Source organism: Sciurus vulgaris, assembly GCF_902686455.1.
Source record: "Sciurus vulgaris genome assembly, chromosome: 14".
Lineage (NCBI taxonomy): Eukaryota > Metazoa > Chordata > Mammalia > Rodentia > Sciuridae > Sciurus > Sciurus vulgaris.
The window spans coordinates 63677378-63697144 of NC_136475.1; the positions used below are offsets into that span (position 1 = coordinate 63677378).

At 41.6% G+C, this 19767-nt stretch overlaps 1 protein-coding gene across 1 annotated transcript in view; it reads right to left on the reverse strand.

The window, feature by feature from the left end:
* Positions 1 to 8887: 8887 nt before the first annotated feature.
* LOC306643562 (metastasis-associated protein MTA3) overlaps positions 8888 to 19767 on the reverse strand; it is a 69308-nt gene continuing 58428 nt past the window's right edge. The window contains exons 10-11 of the mRNA XM_079109798.1: positions 10859 to 11005; positions 8888 to 9367 (exon numbers count right to left, since the gene is read on the reverse strand). Of these exons, the coding sequence (XP_078965924.1) occupies positions 9306 to 9367; positions 10859 to 11005 (209 nt within the window). The 3' untranslated portion in view covers positions 8888 to 9305. The remainder of the gene's footprint in view (positions 9368 to 10858; positions 11006 to 19767) is intronic.

Below are 19767 nucleotides of genomic sequence, written 5' to 3' on the forward strand. Positions count from 1 at the left end.
GTCTCCATGGGTACACGCAGAAGTCTCCAGCTGCCTCCTTCCCAGGCACGGCTGTGAACATCAGCAGGACAGTAGCGAGTCTTGAATTGTAAGATGGAACAGGGTTGCTCAGTCTGACACACAGCAGGTGAGTTCTGGAGAAGGGAAGAAATAGGGCCATGGTTAAGCAAGTGCCCATGGTAGAAGCAAGACAAGAGGCAGCACAGAATCAGCCCTCCCACTGCAACATCCTTCAGGGAGGGGAGCCCAGCGCCAATCAAATAAATGCTCGTGATGTAGTTTAAGACTGGACCAGAGGAGAAGTTCACTAGGTCAAGAAAACATCCCATGATGCTCAAGCATCTCAAAAGTGGGTTTTGGGCTGGCTGGTGGAATGAATGCCGCTAAGTACCAGACCTTGGGGAACTTTCCTGACTGACATGGAGGAACAGGGAGCGCAGCTGGCAGGGAGGAGGCACAATCTCAACTTCAGTCATCACCATGATGTGGGCACACGTTGGTGATGAACACCTTGTTGTTGTTGTGGAGAGGTAGCCCAGGGCCCTGCACACACGAGGGAAGCACTCCACCACTGAGCTACATCCCCAGCCCTGTGGACACGTTCTCTGTAGGAGGGGAGTGAACTTCAGTCCTCCCACAGTATCACAGGGTCAGAAACGATTCCCATGCCCCTCCACCTCCCCCGAACATTCAACTCTCCTTTCTCTAAGCTCAGCTTCTGGAGCCTTGCGAAGATGTGTACAAGTGAAAAGGAGACCTGGCCCGTGAGGCGGGTCCTCACCAGATCGTGTTACTCAGCGGCCCTGAGAACTTTTCCCTGGTCACTAGGAAAGTGGCTGGGAGGGAGGGGGTGTTTTGCTTAGTCTCTCCCATCATGCACTCTGCAGCCAGGAAAGGACCCAGGGACGCTCACCTTCACAGCCTTGTACCACGCTGAGAAAGGGTTGCAGGATGGAGTAGAGCTGTGCCTTCACTTCATGAGCCTTTCTAGAATAGGGAAGGCACATGTACACAGCCTGGTATTTGATATGGGCTCAATAAAAATGTGCTAAATACTCAGATAAGTTCAGTTTAGGGAACAATAAACATTTGCTTTACTGAACCTCCTGTAGGTTGTATAACTGCTTTATTTAACCTTCACCAGAACCTTGGGAGGACTAGAAAGGTTAGGAACTTGCTCAAGGTCACACAGGGGTGAGTAAGCCCAGAGGTGCGTAAGCCCAGGGGTCAGGATCCGAACACAGATCTTAATTCAGTCAAGTTTTTCCTACTATACCAAACAGCCCATTCTCCATCCCACCCAGTATTCTGTTAACAGCCCAGTAAGAACACATTACACTCTTCAATGTCTAAGTTAAAGGCTATGCACATGTCAGGGTCTCTCAGAGGCTTGCCCCGCTGCAATCTCCTCAGCAGAGGACATGGGGGAGGCTGCCACTCATCTGTATAAAGCCCTAAAGAATCTAATCTACATGCCAGAAGAGCCAATTCCCAAGTTTCTGATCTGCCATGGTAAATTTGTGCTAAACTTACCCGCTTCAATTTCAAAAGCAACCCTCTCCTCCTGAGCAGCTCAGGCTCTGGTGTGCAGGCTCACACCCGCCTTCTCTACGCTGGCCAGTTTTAACTGACATATGCCACCCCTCTGCACCCCAGCTGAAAAATCTAGTGCTGCCCGCCTGCCCTTGTGTGGCAATCACTTCACTATGCCCTGCTCAGAGTTTCCCCAGCCCACTTCATTTCCTCAAAGCAAGACACAAAAGCCACCTGCAGTGTCCCAGATACAGAGGTCCCAGCATGGCAGCACTGGCAGCGGGTCCCAGGAAAAGGTTGCATGAGTCTCAGGTTTCTTTCCTAGACTCAGATGTAGCCTGAAGCATTTCCCCTTTCGCTTATTCCCATTGCATTAGTTTACATTTGTCACTTTTGAATGTACTAATCCTGGCTCATAATAAGAACTTACTTTTGATTTTTGGAAAAATGTTCCCTATTGCTTTGGCTACTTAGAAATACTTCAAATCCCTGAGCTTGGAACTTCTGCATTCTAATCAATCCATGAACAGAAAGAAACCTCTTAGAAGGTTTCTAGCCACTAGTGTCTGAGTTGGCTTCCTTCCCTTCAAAAAATGGAGGAAACCACCATTAGAACTGTGAAGCGGGAAGCAGAGGAGGACAGACTATGCACCCCAGAGAGCCAGACTTGAGGCTGGAAGGGTGGAAAGGCAAGAGCCCAGCTTATCCCAAGAATTGTCAAAGGGCTCAGGAAGTGACCTCAGGTCACCTCTCAGGTGCCTCGAGAAGTAGGGGAGGGAGACTGAAGCAGAGAAGATGAGTCCAGGGCTGTTTGAGAAAGAGCCCCAGAGCTCTCCTGATTTCAAAACCCTAGGCCGCTGCCTACCTCCTTCCAGTCTGATGTTTATGCTCTGAAGAGGAAAAAACTCAGGATCTCAGGACAACAGGCACAAAGCACATTTGAGGACAGAGGGATCAAGTGAACACAGACCCACTACATGATGAGCATGCAGCCTCCTTCCTTCAGAGCTCCCAGAATACAGACAGACAAAACCACCCTCTGACAGAGAGCCAGGACGAGTACACGCTGGACTGTGCATGGAAAGGAAGACAAAAAGAACAAAACACCACCACCAATGTCCTCAGAGAAGGATCCATGAAACATAAACAGTAATTTTAAAAATTTTTTTTATTTTTAATGAGACAACCAAAAAGCTCACAGAAGACCTGAGGAGTTCTGCTTTCTATAATGGTGGGCTGATTTATACTGGAATAACCCTGAAGCCAACCAACTGGACAAAATATGAAAAACAACTGGAAGTACTGGAGGGCAACCAAAATCAGACAAAAATCGGAGAGGCTGTGACCCCAGAACCAAGTGAGACCAGGTGAGAGCCGCTCTGAACTGGCTTCCCCTGGAGCACTTCCAGAGCTCAGGTTGAGGAGTCAGGGAAGAGTTCAAGGCCACCAGTGCTGGTGGCTGCAAATGGAGGGAAGGGGTCTTGGAAAGGAAGGAAACAGAGAAGGGGAAACTCACACCATTTCCTCTTAAGTCACCGGCTGATTTCTGAAGGATATAAGCACAGAGTGAGACTGCGAGGAGCCCAGTGGGAATCATCCACCCAAAGGCTCCAAGAGCCCAGCAGTGACTTTAGCATGTGTCTAGCTCCAGGAGAGCAGAGTTTGGAGTTGAAGTTCTGCCAAGTTAGAGTGGACAAGGACACACACACACCACACACACACACACACCACACACACACCACACAGAATTTAAAACACACCAAGCAAAAGCCAGCAGACTCATGGCAGAAAAAAAATTCTGGTTGGAAAATGAAGTTGAAAAAGTCTCCAAGAAAGGAGAGTAAAAAGACACTGACATGTCTGCAAAGAAAAAAGAAGGTAATCAGAAGGCCAGTCCAGGATGTCCAATATCCCAGTAGCCTGCCCAGTTTTTCTGTGGAGGTTCTGCCCAGATGCCCTCAGTGTGGTGGGCCCTATTTTTCCCTTCTCTCTCTTGCTCACCCACTGCCCAGGAGGGGCTCCCAGGGAAGCTGCATTACAGCACAGGAAGGGTCTTCTCAAGTTATCTCCTTTGCAACCTCCATCTAACCAAGTTGATCTTTTGGTGTGCACCTCAGTTTTACATTCATCACTTTTCGCACTCATTTATATGTAAATAGTTGCTGATAAAAATGCATAAATTATAACTCAGATGTTTTCTGAGCTTAAAGAATGCTCAGTCATCTGGAAGGGAAAACAGGAAACAGGGAAAGAAAATAACAGTGAAGAGGGTTGAGAAGCTTAAAATGAGCCCAATGGGGGTTTTCAAATCAACTAGATTGTGACAAACAAACACCCCATCTCCACTGCACTGGGGGCTCTGCAGATTCAGGAGGCTTCCCCTCATTTCTTTGCTGGAACCTGGGAGACTGCCTGGCTTCTGGGGTCTGTCTTTACTTCACTGGGCACGGAGATTCAATACTAGCACATGAGAGGCCCTGGCTTCAATCTCCAGCACTGCAAAAGAAAAAAAGAAAAGGAAAGAAAGAAAAGAGAGAGAGGATCCAATGCTGATATCAGACCTTCATGCCTGCCTCTGATAGCTAAGTTGAACATTTCTCTCAGGGACCCGATCTCCTCCCTCTCCTGTCTCTTTCCTGAACACCTAGGCTTTCCCCCCAAAACTGTGACCCTGCTCTCCACGCAGAAGTTCACTCTCCTTCAGGGTGAACACACGGGCAGGTCAGTTAAAAAGCTTTCTGTAATGACCCCTCTAGGTAAATGGCAACACTTAGTGAGAAGGCCAGGGCTAGCCTTCACAGCTGCACTTGAGGAACTACCATGGAATTTTATTAATTTCCTAGGACCTCCATATTGCTAAGAGGGTCTCAAGTTCAGATCCCTTGGGGGTTCACACACTAATATTTCCCTCAGAGATAAGACAGAAGTGTTCTCTGGGTGAAACTGTGATATCAAAAACCCAGATATGGTCCCATGAGTAGTCATTTAGGCATCCTTCCAGAATATTCCAGAACACCAAGTTGCTGACTAATCATGCCTAATGCACTTGGGTCTGCCTTCCTTTTCAATCGTACCCGTGGCTCACAGGCTGAGAGAACATCCACTCGCTCAGACCCTGCTTCAGCAGTCATGAAACCCTCTGGATGCATTAGGTTCTCTGCTACAGTGCTTTAACTCAATAAATCCTGGAGCCATAATGGTCCTTTACAAAATGATTTTTTAAAAACCTCTAAGAGTTTAAAAATATATTTAACCAGGCTATGAGACTACTTGAGACAAGGAGACCAGAGGCGAACCTAGGGACACTTCATATTCTTCATAAACAATGTTTTAGAACATTTGAAAATACTGCAGTCTTTTGAAATGGCATGAAATTGTTGACAGAAGGCAGCCCAGGCCCAGGCATGCCTGGGAGGGCCATCAGCTGTCCCTGGCAGTCTATTTTTATTGGGATCGTGAAGACAGCAGATGCATTCCCACAGCTCACTCACTGTACAATGGCCCTAGCGCCACCACCATTTCCCAGGGCTGGGATGCCAACAGTTGGATTGTTGAATCACTGATTTCAGAAACAAGTCATCAAAAGGACAATCTTCACACCCCAGATCATAATATTATCCTTACAAAGGCATCCGCAGTAGACACCCTCTTCATGGGAGAATAAGAGAAATGATCTTACTCAGTGCAGAAGATAAATAAAAAAAAAATCTCTAGTGTACTTGTAGTCCCAGGGGAAATAAGCAGAGGAGCGTAGATTACGAAGGGCTTTATTATACAATTCATCACCTTTTCCTGACTCTGTCCCACTGAAAACTAACTTCTTTGGAGCCTGTTGCTTTGGTTTCCCTGACACACTGAATATTGATTCACTACCCCTGGGACAAGAGCCAAGCATCCTGGACAGCTCCAGCTGATGCTCTCTGGGTCTCTATCACTCCATAAGCAGAAGTTTTCCTCCACGTTCTCATTTCTAAAGACTGACCAGACAATCACCTGGTCCCTGTGCAGGGGGATGGAAGTGTCACAGACTTACCAAAACCCCAAGCAGCTGACACTGGGTAGAGCCAAGGGCAGCTTCTTAGGGGTCAGGAGAAGTCAAGAGGCTTGGTCATCCCATCTCCCTGTCTCTTCTCTGGAATTTTTTCTAATTCAGCTTTCACTCTTTTTTTTTTTTTTTTTTTTTTTTTTTTTTGCAGTACTGGGGATTGAACCCAGGGCCTTGTGCTTGCAAGGCAAACACTCTACCAACTGAGCCACATCCCCAGCCCCAGCTTTCACTCTTGAAAAATATTGTGCTGCCTCAAGATCACGATGTTCCATCCCTCTGCTATAGGGTTTCTAATTACAGGAGCCTACAGGAAGCTCAGAAAGTCCTCTTTTATAAACCTAATTTCCTACCTTTAATGCTCCTCAGAATTATTTAATCAAGAGCAATTTCTCTTTATAGGTACTGGGCCCTTCTAATATGCAAATACACATTGGAACGCCCCCACCCCCGCCCACCACCATTTACCTTCCAGTAAATCCAAGAGGTTTTTTTTAATTTTGTTTTTGAGATCATGTCTCGCTATGTTGCCAAGCTGGCCTCAAACTCCTGGGCCCAATTCATCCTCCTGCCTCGGTCTCCCAAGTAGCTGAGATTAGAGGTGCATTCCCCTGAGTCCAGCCCATCAGCCATTTTTTGAGAATCACACTTTTGGGCAGGAACGAGCATTATGGGTTATGAGGAAGGTATGACATTTTATTTATATGCAATCCTGTGACTACAAAACTTTGATACTTCAGAAATTTCCAAATAAAACTTTAGTTGCAGGTCATCTTTAAAGTAGAGATAAGATCTGAACGCTCAATGAACATCTATGAGTCAGAGACTATGCTGAGAAGAGCGTAGGATTTGATTTGAATACATTTCATCTTTACGTGATTCTGTGAATTCTCCTTTATTTCTCTTTTTCCCCTACTTTCCAACATTAATATAGCTCTTAGACCTCAACTTCTAGAAAAAAAGAACAATGCAAGGGATATGATACAGGCAGAGGAGTTTTACAAGGCAGGAAGGGGAGAAAGGGCTTTTGTTAGACAATGGTGGCTTATACTTCATAGTCTGAGCAAAGAAAAATACTATATTTCTCAATACATTTGCAAATATACACCCATCTCTTACACAGAGAAAACATAAACATCTTCCATGGACATGCCCACACTCAACACACAGATCTGGGTCCTTATTCACCTGGAAGGAAAACACTAGATTTGGAGTTTAAATTCCACTGCTGCTACTTGCTAGCAGTATGACATTAGGCAAATCCCTCAACCTCTCTAAGCTTTGATGTTTTCATTAGGAAAGCAGATTTTTAAAAATGTTATTGTATTTTTATACCTTTATTTTATTTATTCACTTCTACGTGGTACCGAGGATTAAAAACCCAGTGTCTCACACATGCTAGGCAAGTGCTCTACCACTGAGCCACAAACCCAGCCCTAGAAAAGCAGATTTTAATACCTGTTTCATAAAGCATTTGGATACTTAAGTGATATAAAGTTCACACAATTTTTTTTTTTTTTTAATCATTAGAACAATTCTTTAAGGCAAATAGGATCTGCACTTTACAGAGAAAACAGGTACAAGGAAACCAAGTGGCTCACCCATGGTCACACAGGAAGTAACCAGAGAAGTGGGCAATGACTCTCATCTGACTCCAAATATCCAGATGCCTGCCCCCACTCCTGTGGCACAGGCAAATCCCTTTTCCCCTGCTGCCCTCTCTTTTGGGCTCTCAGACAAGAAAAATTTCCACCTCACTGGCTCTCCTATCCTGATGACTAGAGGACCTTCCCTACCTAGTCACTTGTGTCACAAGACGAGGATCCTGAGCAGTTCCTGGAGAAGAGGGGAACCTGACTCGGGACAAGGTGGGCCCTTGACATACCCCATGGAAAAGAATTTCAGCACATATCAGTCGAGGCACAGAAATTTATTTAGGAAAGCAAATATATATTCAAGGGAAAATATAGGTCATCTCAAGAATGACAGATGTTTTGGGGGGTTTTGGACTCCTTTTTTAAAGGAAACTTGGTGAGGGCTGGGTATGAGGAATTATGTGAGAATGGCATCAGTCTGGTCATACTCAGGCCACACCAGGGTCTTTGAAGGGCCTTTACCAGGTTCAGGTAAAAATGACTTCCAGGAAGGTAGTAAGAAGTTGTCTTTCAGCTGGGTACAATGGCCCATGCCTAAAATCCCAGCAACTTGGGAGGCTGAGGGAGGAGGATCACAAGTTTGAGGCCAGCCTCAGTAAATTAGTGAGGCCCTAAGCAACTTAGTGAGACCCTGTCCAAAAAAAAAAAAAGCTCAGTATGTAGCTAGTTCAGTGGTAAATCACCCCTGGGTTCAATTCCCAGTACCAAAAAAAAAAAAAACAAAAAAAAGTTGTCCTTCATTTTGAAAAGTACCAATCCCCCATCACCCCTCACCCCCGCCCAAAAAAAAAAAAAAAAAAAATAATCCTTTCTGTTAGCAGAAATCAAGAGGCTCTTTTTCTATTATCAAAAATCTGAGTCCAGTGCAGTGGTGTACACCTGTAATCTAGCGACTCAGGGGCTGAGGCAGGAAGAGGAGAAAGGGTGAGCCTCTGAAAAGGAAAAAGGAAGTCGCAAAACTGAGCGACTGAAACAATTCAGTAGAAGCATATTTTGTTTCCAGCTAAATTAGTTCTGCCTATCAGCACCGTGCTTGGAATGCTCATCTGTCTGACATGCTGATAATTGAGTAGCGATGCTAACTGATTTCATTATTTCAACACACAGGGCAAGGTTTTTGCATGAGTTTGCATCTATTTCAGTAGATTCTGGTATTAACTATCCTGTGAAAACCCACTACTAGCCAAACATTTTTTTCCAGTACTTTTGAGTTCACACTGGAAACTCAGGTTAGATAGAATCCTATATCCTGAGGAAATAAGAGGCAGACCCATTTCCCAAGGAAAAGGTTCATGAGGAATACGTAAATGTAGGCATGTTCTAAAATGTATGTTTCCTCAGCTCTACACCCTGTCCTCTAACCAGCTTCCTGAGATTGGGACCAGAATTCTGAAAAATCTTTTCTCTGTTCACCTGGTTCCCTGTTATGCCAGAGGTGGGCGCTAGAGAGAGCCTGCAAGGCTAGAGGAGGGAGGAGGGGCCTGCTTCTTCCTGTTCCTGTCAACCACACCTCAGGCAGCAATGGCAGTGTGCTGGAACCAGCCTCATCACCCTTCCGATGGCACAGTGCCTTCTTCTCAGGGCCTGAGTTCCAGGTCCTCAGGTCCTCCATGAGCTTGTAGGCTGTGTCATGTTCTTTGTTTTGTCCTCCAATAACTTTCATATTGATTTTTTGTATTAAATTAACTATTAAAATAACTTTTGTGCAGTTTCTACTTCTGAAAGTCTGAAATCAGTCACGCCTAAGTGGGAATCCCAGTCCATCAATGAGTTGTACCCATTAACTCCAGAAATTTTAATTAACCTCTCTGGGTCTCATTTTCCTTAATCACTTTCCTTTGCACAATCAATATATATTGAGCCAGGTACTGGACTAGCACAGTGCAGGGCACGTTGTCATCAGTCTTCTCCATACTGTGACAGCAGAGCAAAGACAAATGGGACTTGAAGAAAGAAGTGTTTCAAAAGCTGGTCTCTTCAACGAATGCAACAGGTATCTTGCCCTCATTAGGCTGACAGTCTCAGTCAATATAACACCAGGGATTCATGGGTACTCTGTCCATCCTCCCTGTTCAGAGCAAAGAAGCAATGACCTTGCAGCAGCATTCATTCAGAGGGAAATAGACTGATAGCCCTAGAGAAGGAACACCACAAGATGGCATTTTTTAAAAAATGCAAGGAGACAGACACCTGTGATCCTGAGCACCAGATACTGAGCTTCAAATGCTGAAAGGGAAACCGAAACTGTAATGCAAGCTTGGGACGGAGGTTCAGAATGGTCATGGGTGAGTAGAGGAAGATATCAGAAAGGTGTTACTCCAACAGCAGACACAACAAGTCTTTATACTATAGACTTGTTTTTCACCATACTTTATGCTTTCTGTGGCAGGACAATATACCCAGAAGGACCAGGAGGGTAAAAAGATGGAAAAGGAAGATTCCAGATTGTATTTAAGCCTGAATTCAAAGGTCGTAAGCTATCAGCAAGGAAAAGCTGGAAAGAAATCCAATCTCCACATTTTGACATAATCTTTCGTTGGTCTTCTGTCTAGACATCAGGAATATTGGGCAAAGATGGCCGGTGTTCTCATTAGTATGAAATGCTCCTGCAAGCACTGTCGCGTAGCCCAGTGCTACATCTCTACGACACACTGATATCTTTATAAGTGCAAATTAAACTCTTCACCCTCAATTGTTTACTCATTTTGACATGATTATGACCATCAAAAGTCATACTAAAGAAAAGTAACCATGGAAAATTATTATTAGTTCTATTCCACATTCTTGCTCTAGGGCTTTGTTAAAAGTAATTTACTGTCATAGAAGGAATTTAGAGTTCCATAAGACTTGAAAAGCCAGCAGAGTGTTTTATTCATAAATAAATGTCAACACTTAAACAAGACAGCTTCAAACTCCAGGACTATTGAGATGAACAATATATATTGCCTGGATGATTTATTATAGTTATGTTTATAGTCCAAATGCTAAGATAATTCAATTCTGCCTGATGAGTCATTACATGGTCAAGCCTAAGAGAAGTACTTTGAATAAGAGGTGGTGTTTCTCAGTTTTTCCATTTCAACAAATTATTATTTCTGTATTTAGGACATTATCGAGGCAGTTTCTTTCATGACTTGTAGCACTCTTGAGCAATTAAAAAAAATTGTAAGGTGAAAGAAGTAGGGAACAAATGCCAAATTCAAAATGATCCACAGAATATGGAAGAACCCCCAGAGAGCACTGCTGTCTCAAACATAAGGCAAAATAATCCCTTCTGCTCACGAAAACTTAAAATGAACAGTGAGTGTGCATCGCAGCAAGAACATTATTACCCAGCAGAAGTAACCTGCTAAATACAGACTTCATCTCCAAACAAGGCTCCTAACAGATGTGAGCAAAAGGTACCTGCTGAGGAAATGGAGAAATTTCACCTGGCATGCTATCTGCACCACAGCACATGGCAGTCTTCGCCCCTAATCTCCTTACCACACACACCTGGATCGATCATGGAACAGTATTTATTTGTGATACATTCTGGGACTTGGCAGAAGACATACCCAGGTAGGCCAGAGCAGAGGGGCCCCAGTCAATCAGAACAGCCCCTGGGGTTCCTGGGCTAACGTACCATCCAGGCCGTTGTGATGACTGTAGTTTCTTTTCCCCAGAATGCTTAGAGACGTGTGATTTGGGGTAGTTAGCATCCTCTTGGTACTTGGGGTTTGCAGGCTTGGTGTAGAACGAATAACATTAGGTTTCTTCGCAGGATGGATCTCTGACAGGAGAGAAAAGGTTTCTCAACTCAGAACATGGTATTAAAAATCTTTGTGTACACTTAGGTTGGCTAATGGGCACACATGTCATTTCTTAATGAGCTGAGAGTCAGCTCCTCATGAACCAGCCTCAGACCTGCATAAGGAATCAGCTTCAAGTGTTGTTGCCATGGCTCTGCTCATCAAGTAAGCCGCTTCTTCCCTGCTGGCTGGAGCTCTGGGCCTCAGGTTGTGAATACAAACAAACAAAAAGGCCACTTCAGAAGGTCACTTGCAACGTGAGATTTACTGAGGGAATAAAGCACTCGACTCTTCAAAATTAAAAATTATCTGCAGAAGTAGCCTCAGAAAAAAACACCTGTGCTCTGTCAAACCAGGAATATGCAACCCATCTGTGTGTGAGTGTTCTGAAAAATGGGATTCTTCCTCTGTGCAACCAGAGTACAGGATCAGGGTCACTCACTCCCAGCCCAGAACATTTTGATAATGGATGAAATCTAAAACCAAAGTCCAAATACGATAGTCAAAAATAAGAGGAAACACTTTGACCAAGGACACATCACAAACCTCTAATGTGCATGCAGTACATGTATATTTGAATGAAATCCACTGTGAGTCACACAGCCCAAAACCACTTTTACTTTGTGTAAATGGACAGAAAACTGCAATACTGTAGGAATTAGATTTAAGGACCTCAGTCTATTACTAATACCAGTACCTTTCCTCCAAAACCTAACCTGCTCACTGATCCTCAGGGTTATCATTCAGCATGCTGACAATGCAAGAGCCACCCTGTCTTCTCAACTCCCACCTGAGGTGAGGGCTGAGACAGGCTGATTTACTGAAATTTATCAAGACCATTTGGATTGTTAGATCTTGGTCTAGTAAAAAACCCAAACTTGTCAAATTTAGAACTGATTTAAGTACTGTGAAAAAAACAATGATTTTTTTTTTTCCAACATGGCATTGAAGGTTTACTACCCTCACTGTTCACTACAACCTCTCTACCCCATGCCCCAACTAGACCAGACAATCTACTTCCTTGAATTTTCTAGGTCCCTGGACCCACTGATAGCCTTTGTCTATCTGGTCTACCTCACGAGGAAAGGTAATATCCTTTTCCTATTTTCCTTTCCATCTGTTCAAATACTACCTCTTTCAAGGCTGAGACTGACTATATCCTCAAGTAGACTGCCCTAACACTCATCAGAAATAACTACTCCTAGCCAGGCACAGTGGCATACTCCTGTAATCCCAGCTACCCAAGAGGCTGGGCAGGAGGGTTGCAAGTTCAAGACCAGCCTGGGCAACTTAGCAAAACCCTATCTCCAAATAAACATAAGAAGGGCTGGTGATATAGCACTTGCCTGTGGAAAGGCACTTGCCTGGCTCAACTTTGGGCTGGAGTCCCAGGACTCAGCCCCCAAAAACAGATAGACAAAGAAAGAAAAAAAAAAAGACCCTTCCTTCAAGTACATATGAAAACTTGTAATTTTCTAATAGTATCTAATCCTTTGTCTTATTGTTTTTATTGTGTGCTTTTTCCTAGACTAAGATTTTTGAGGCAAAGGTCTTATTCTTGCTGTTCCCCAAACTACATAGTACAGAGTCCGGAACATAGAAAATATGCAGTGAGATGTCATGTAGGGCTGTGGCTCGGTTAGTAAGGACAGAAGCATTTTGGGTTCATCTGATAGGAACAGAAGTCAATATGCCCACAGGAAAAATACACAATTTCCCATGGAAAAACTAACTACTGTGCAATGTTACACTCTGGTGGTGGCTATTTTAAAAATCAGATACTTTCTCCTTACAAGGTGGGAAGGGCATCCAGGAGTCAGTCCTGCAAAGGGACACAGACAGCAGCCTTCAAGGCATTACACAGGCCAAGGTGACAGAATAACATCAAAAGCGGAACTGTGAACTTCTGAGTCCAGGGACACTCTGATGAGGACCAGGTAATATACCAAGTTCAGGGTTACACTTTGATTTTTAAAAGATAGGATGTCTGTAGTCTGAACATTTCATAATTATGAAACTGGAGAGAGCTGTGCAACTCTGAGTATATATATTTCACTTTTACTGAGAAAAATGAAAAAAATATTAGAAGCACAAAAACATGCCATTCTTGATGTATATGAAGTTATTATTTAAGAAATTGTTTCTCTTAAAACTTTTCCCCAAAAAAAGACTTTTGCATAGTTATTTTTAAAAAGTATCCTTGTTCTTTATAGATTCTGGAGATTAGTGCTCTATCTTAAGTGCGTGTGGCAAAGATTTTCTCCCACTCTGTAGGTTCTCTCTTCACATTGTTGATTGTTTCCTTTGCTGAGAAAAAGCTTTTTAGTTTGAATCTATCACAATTATTGATTCCTGTGCGGGGGCGCCTAGCACATAAAACTCATGCCAGGGAAGTGTGCCTGGCGCATAAAGACCCATGCCAGAGGTTGGTAATCTTCCTCTGGAGGATGATAGCAAGGACTCGTCATAAGTTGGGTGCTGCCAAGGCCTTCCCTGGAAGACGATAGCAAGGACTCGTCGTAAGTTGAGTAAAGCTGGAGCCCCTTCCTCAGAGTGTTAATCTCTCTTCCTTTTTTGTTTTTCACCAGAACTCACAATATTACGCGGATTAATCATGTTTAATAAAGTTCTTCGGTTGAAGGATGATGGGAACACAAACAGTTCATATGAGTTAACTCAATTCCAGTAAAATAAAGTTCATTTGTTTACACAAAGCACTAATATTCCTATAGGGAATGGTGGACATTCTGAAGCAATATGTCTTGTGATGTTTTTGTTAACTTTTACAAGACTCCCAGACATCTAGTTGCATATAAGTGATTCTCTTAGCTTCAGTGATCAACATATTTATTACATCTGGTTTCTTCTGCAAAGTAATGAGCCTCCCACAGAAATACATTATATTTAGTTCAAAAGAAAAGTTTTAGTTCTTTTAGATGAAGATTTTTACTCTAAAGACAATAACTTGGTTCTTAATAGTATAATATGATTTAACATAGCATAGACATGTAATTATAGTCATGAAAAATTAATAACAAATTACTAGAAGTTATAATTAATCTTAGCAGTAAGAAATCAAATAAAAGTTAAACTTCAAGGAAAAACAAGTAGTATACAACAACTTGCTTTTGTAAGTTTCGAGTCAAGGATACTTCATTGTGGGAAAATGTCAAGTAAGATAAGATATTACCAGATGGCGCCTGTTGGCTAAATGCCCAAATCCTTCTTCTGTTATCTATGCCCTTGAAACTCCCTCCTTTATTCTTAGTAAGTTTGTAAAGGGTATAAAAATTGCTGGTGAATTCAATAAACTTGTCAGCAACCTAACACTGACCTGAGTCTGTGTGGTTGCTGTCCATCGCCGACGCTGCGCCGCCTAATCTTTTGGGGGCTTTTACATTTCAGGCCATCAAGGACCCTTGGACTCTGCTGCTAGGGCTGGTCCCCGGCAGTTTGGCGCCCGAACAGGGACCTGATTGGTAAGTGTCTTATTCTTTTCTTTTCTTTTTTTCAGGCGGTTGGCAGCTAGGATACTGCCCGGGGAGCCGCGGTCCCCTCAGTAACAGAGACTGAGAAAGAAAGGGCAGGGATTGGATAAAATGGGTAATACTGCATCTAAGGAAAGAACTTTATTTCTTGATATAGCAAAGCATTTATTAAAGAAAAGAGGTGTTACAGTAAGTTCTTCACAGTTACAAGGCCTTTGATTTTATGTTATTTGTTTTTGTGTCTGATGTCATGTTTTGTCTGTATCAAACTGAGCGCTCCTAAAATTAAAATTTAAAAATGGATCCAAATACTTTTATTCACGTGATTTAAAAGGGTTCAATTTAAGTTGGGTAAACTAATAAAAGTGAAATGTCTTCAGAAATAATTCGCAAGTCTCTAAGTAGTCAAACTAATGCAATGTTGATGTTAAACAATGTCTAATATCAATTGTTTCTAGGACTTTTCTTCAACAGGAAAGAGACAGCAAATACTGTTCAGGACACTTGTCTGATATCTTGGTTTTTACAGAATAAGTGAATTAGAGTTAACATGTATGGGATTACTCTAATGTGTTTGTAAAGACATCTGATTAATTTGCAAAGTTAAAATGCTAATTGTTAAATAACATTAAGTACTTTTAACTCCTTAAATTCCATGGGGTATCATACCTAAACATTATTGGTGTTTTCATAGGTTGGTAAACTAAAAAGTGTTTAGAATTGCTTTATGTCATTACTAAAAACAAGGTTATTAAGAGTTATGTCCTAACAGGTAAAACCCCAACCCGGAGGATAAGCGTTCCATCTGCTTCCTTATCACTGCCCCTGCTCCCCCTCCAGTTCTGCAAAGCTCCAAGGAGCTCTTAGGTTTGGATTTAGAGTTACCATCTCCCCTCTCACTGTGTTTCAGTTAGAGTACTATAAACAACAAGGTATTTTATCTTGCTAAAATGGAGTAATTTATCTAAATTCAGAAATTTCATGAGAGTTGTTTCAGAATGTGAACAAAAAGGTGTCGGCAGGAAGGAAAGAGAAAATAAAGGGTTCTGGGTATGGATATATATTTAGTAGAAGGAAAAAGGAAATGTTTTTGGGTAAGAAAGTGATTGTGTGATGACATGAGGGTCTAAGTAAGTGCTAAGAAAGTCTGTGTAAGTGAAGAGAAAGTTTGAGCAAGTTTGTGTGTAACTAAGTTGGTTACAAGTATGTGAGACAATCAGTTAAAGCTATTTAAGGTTTTTCCTAAGGAAAAATATTAATGTTCTGATATAAACTGAAGTCTAATCTATATGGTAAAATAACATGGTAAAATAACAAGGATTTGAAACACTAATTTACTCTTAACTTTGTGTCTATTAAGTTTTATTCTTTAAAACAATTAGTCTTAAAGATTGGGGTGTATACAATTGTGGTTAAACAACTGTTGTAGAGTGTTGTGCTGTGTTGCAGAGTCTACATTTTTCTTTAGAGGCTAAATTTGGTAAGATAAAAGTGTCAAGATAATTGTGAAATGGTCACTAGTTGCATATTAAATGTGTTCATATTTTCCAGGTATACAAGTTTTTAAAGCAGGGAATTTATCAAGCGCTGCTATTCTCCAGAATAAACTTGTCTGTAATGGTAATTTTAAACTTAAGGAGTACATTTTATTGGGGATTTATTTTTATCATTCAATGTTCTATTATGGGACCTATTATCAATAAGATATATGTAAAATTGGTTACTTATTTCACTGAGATAAAAATTTAAATGTAAATTTATGTCTAAGAGTTAGTGACAGCCTGATTTGTTTAAAGGTTTATATCATAGAAGGTGAAAGCATTTTGCCACACAAAAAGGAAAGTTAAAAACTCTCTCAGCCTTTCTTTGATTCATGTTTTAGATACAATGATAAATTGTGTTAATTATAAAGTTTATATAGACTCAGGAAACAGTATATGTAAACTATTTAATGATATTTAAGGAAGAAGCAAAGATCAACATCAGAATTAGAACACTTAAGATCTGTAAAGAGCCACGCCTTACCTGAGATAAGGCTGTGCCTTCCACCTTACTGCATGTTAGAGTGACTCCAAAATAAGTCAGACTTCAGCTTATTTAAAGTTATAGTCAAAAGATTGGTTTTTGTTGTAAAAGTACTATGATCTCAAATTGGGGATATAATGTAGTTCTCAATCAAAATTCAAGATAGCTATTATACAAGCTAAATATGTTTTTACTCTTGCTAATTTCATTTTGTAAAACTGTTGCTTGTTACTGTTTTGCAGAAGTAGCTGCTTCCAGAACATACAACCTAGGTAACTTGTGATAATAAGCCATCACCTATAGAACAGATAGTGGTAACTTCCAGTACTAATACAGACTCCAGTTAGATAAAAGGGTAAATAACTGTAAAGTTATGGACATTAAAGTTAAAGCCCAGTACTCTTACTTTATGACTGGTGAGACTGGCTTGCTGGATGATTAAGATCAAACTTAGAGATTGGAGTTAAATACAGAGGTCAAGAAAATTCCATGTTTGGGTCTTGCCCTCAATGTCAGCCTGAACCCAGGGAATAAGAGAACTTCTCTAAGGAGTGTTGCAACTCTGGGTCACACAACCTCCTGATCAAGGAGATTGTTGAGACTAGAGGATGAAAAATCACTCAGTGCATCTGCTGCAGAGGAAAGTCATGGAAAAAGGGAGACATCCCTGACGCTTTCAAGGAAAGCCACGTCATCAAGGAGACCCTGCCTAACCAATGGCACTGGTGGAGCTAAGGAGCCGCTCTTAAGTTCTGTACGAGTGACCCCTGTGGGAACTCAGCTGACTCTTTAACAAGACAGGAACCAGGTCAATTTGACCAGCTTGGTCTTGGACACCCAGCAAAACAGTTAAAACCAAAATATAGCCATTCTTGGGCATTTAAAGGAAATAATAGTTAAATGTAACTTAAGATGTACACTTGTATTAGCCCACTGAATAAAGACTGAAAGCTACAAATGAAAGAAAGATTCTTCAGCAAATGTGCTTGATAACTATTAAGAGAAACTGCCAGAGTCAAAAGTTTTTAGTCAGTTTAAGACCTTCTTAAGCTACACAGGTAGACTTAATCTATGTTTGCTAATATGATTACCTAGCCCTAAGTAACAGAAGTATAGAGATCTCTACTAAACACAGGTTATATCAATAAAAGGATATTTTACAAAAATCAGATGACATTAAGTAGCTTAACTATATTTTCTGGGAACATCTATGACATTAAGAGTTAAATGTTGTGTTTACATTCCTGATAACTTAGACAATGTTAAAGTCCCCAAATGAAGGCCTTGTCCTCTCCAGCCTTTGTTAGGCCTAGTTATGGGAACAATTTCTCAGTTCTTCCACCTCCTGGTGAGAGATTGACTTCTGTCATTTTCATGATACTCAGTGGCATGTTTCAGATGCTGCAACATTTACTTTGTACTAATCTCCTTTCAGTACTCATGTCTTTTTGTTCTTCTCTCATAGAAGCACCCACCCCCAGATGACCTTGCAACATGCTCTTCCCCAACCAGACTTCTACCTGGGACCCCTTGATTGACCCGATTTTTAAAAAAAGGAACTCCAAGCTGCTTGCCCCACGCCACCCACTTCCAGCTTGAAGAAGTCAGAGCGGTCATCGACCTTCTTCCCCAGCAGCATGGAGTTCCTAAGATTAGAGGGGGAAATAAAGCCAGAATTAAGAACAAGTAGTTAGTGTAGAAATAGGGGATCGGGTCAAATCGAGGAAATGAAGGCCATGAAATCTCCTAGTTACCTTCATCAGGGAAAGAGTAAGTGCTGTACAGGTATTAATGCTCAGGCAACAATATCAGCCCCTCCGCCAAGAAAATAACTTGGGAGAAAAGTATATAGAAACAGAAGTTCCATGAGATACTGATTTTTTGTCTTCCAGTTATCCTTCGACTCTTAACAAAGGTTTTTAAGGGCCTTCAAATTCAAAAAGGTCTTTTTGATCTTCAAAACAAAAAAGGGGGAACTGCGGGGGCGCCTAGCACATAAAACTCATGCCAGGGAAGTGTGCCTGGCGCATAAAGACCCATGCCAGAGGTTGGTAATCTTCCTCTGGAGGATGATAGCAAGGACTCGTCATAAGTTGGGTGCTGCCAAGGCCTTCCCTGGAAGACGATAGCAAGGACTCGTCGTAAGTTGAGTAAAGCTGGAGCCCCTTCCTCAGAGTGTTAATCTCTCTTCCTTTTTTGTTTTTCACCAGAACTCACAATATTACGCGGATTAATCATGTTTAATAAAGTTCTTCGGTTGAAGGATGATGGGAACACAAACAGTTCATATGAGTTAACTCAATTCCAGTAAAATAAAGTTCATTTGTTTACACAAAGCACTAATATTCCTATAGGGAATGGTGGACATTCTGAAGCAATATGTCTTGTGATGTTTTTGTTAACTTTTACAAGACTCCCAGACATCTAGTTGCATATAAGTGATTCTCTTAGCTTCAGTGATCAACATATTTATTACATCTGGTTTCTTCTGCAAAGTAATGAGCCTCCCACAGAAATACATTATATTTAGTTCAAAAGAAAAGTTTTAGTTCTTTTAGATGAAGATTTTTACTCTAAAGACAATAACTTGGTTCTTAATAGTATAATATGATTTAACATAGCATAGACATGTAATTATAGTCATGAAAAATTAATAACAAATTACTAGAAGTTATAATTAATCTTAGCAGTAAGAAATCAAATAAAAGTTAAACTTCAAGGAAAAACAAGTAGTATACAACAACTTGCTTTTGTAAGTTTCGAGTCAAGGATACTTCATTGTGGGAAAATGTCAAGTAAGATAAGATATTACCAGATGGCGCCTGTTGGCTAAATGCCCAAATCCTTCTTCTGTTATCTATGCCCTTGAAACTCCCTCCTTTATTCTTAGTAAGTTTGTAAAGGGTATAAAAATTGCTGGTGAATTCAATAAACTTGTCAGCAACCTAACACTGACCTGAGTCTGTGTGGTTGCTGTCCATCGCCGACGCTGCGCCGCCTAATCTTTTGGGGGCTTTTACATTTCAGGCCATCAAGGACCCTTGGACTCTGCTGCTAGGGCTGGTCCCCGGCATTCCTGCTTTTAGTTCTTGTGCTTTGGGAGTCATGTTAAGGAAGTCTGGTCCTAAGTCAACATGATGAAGATTTGGACCCACTTATTCTTCTATTAGGTGCAGAATCTCTGGCCTAATTCCAAGGTCCTTGATCCATTTTGAGGTGAGTTTTGTGCA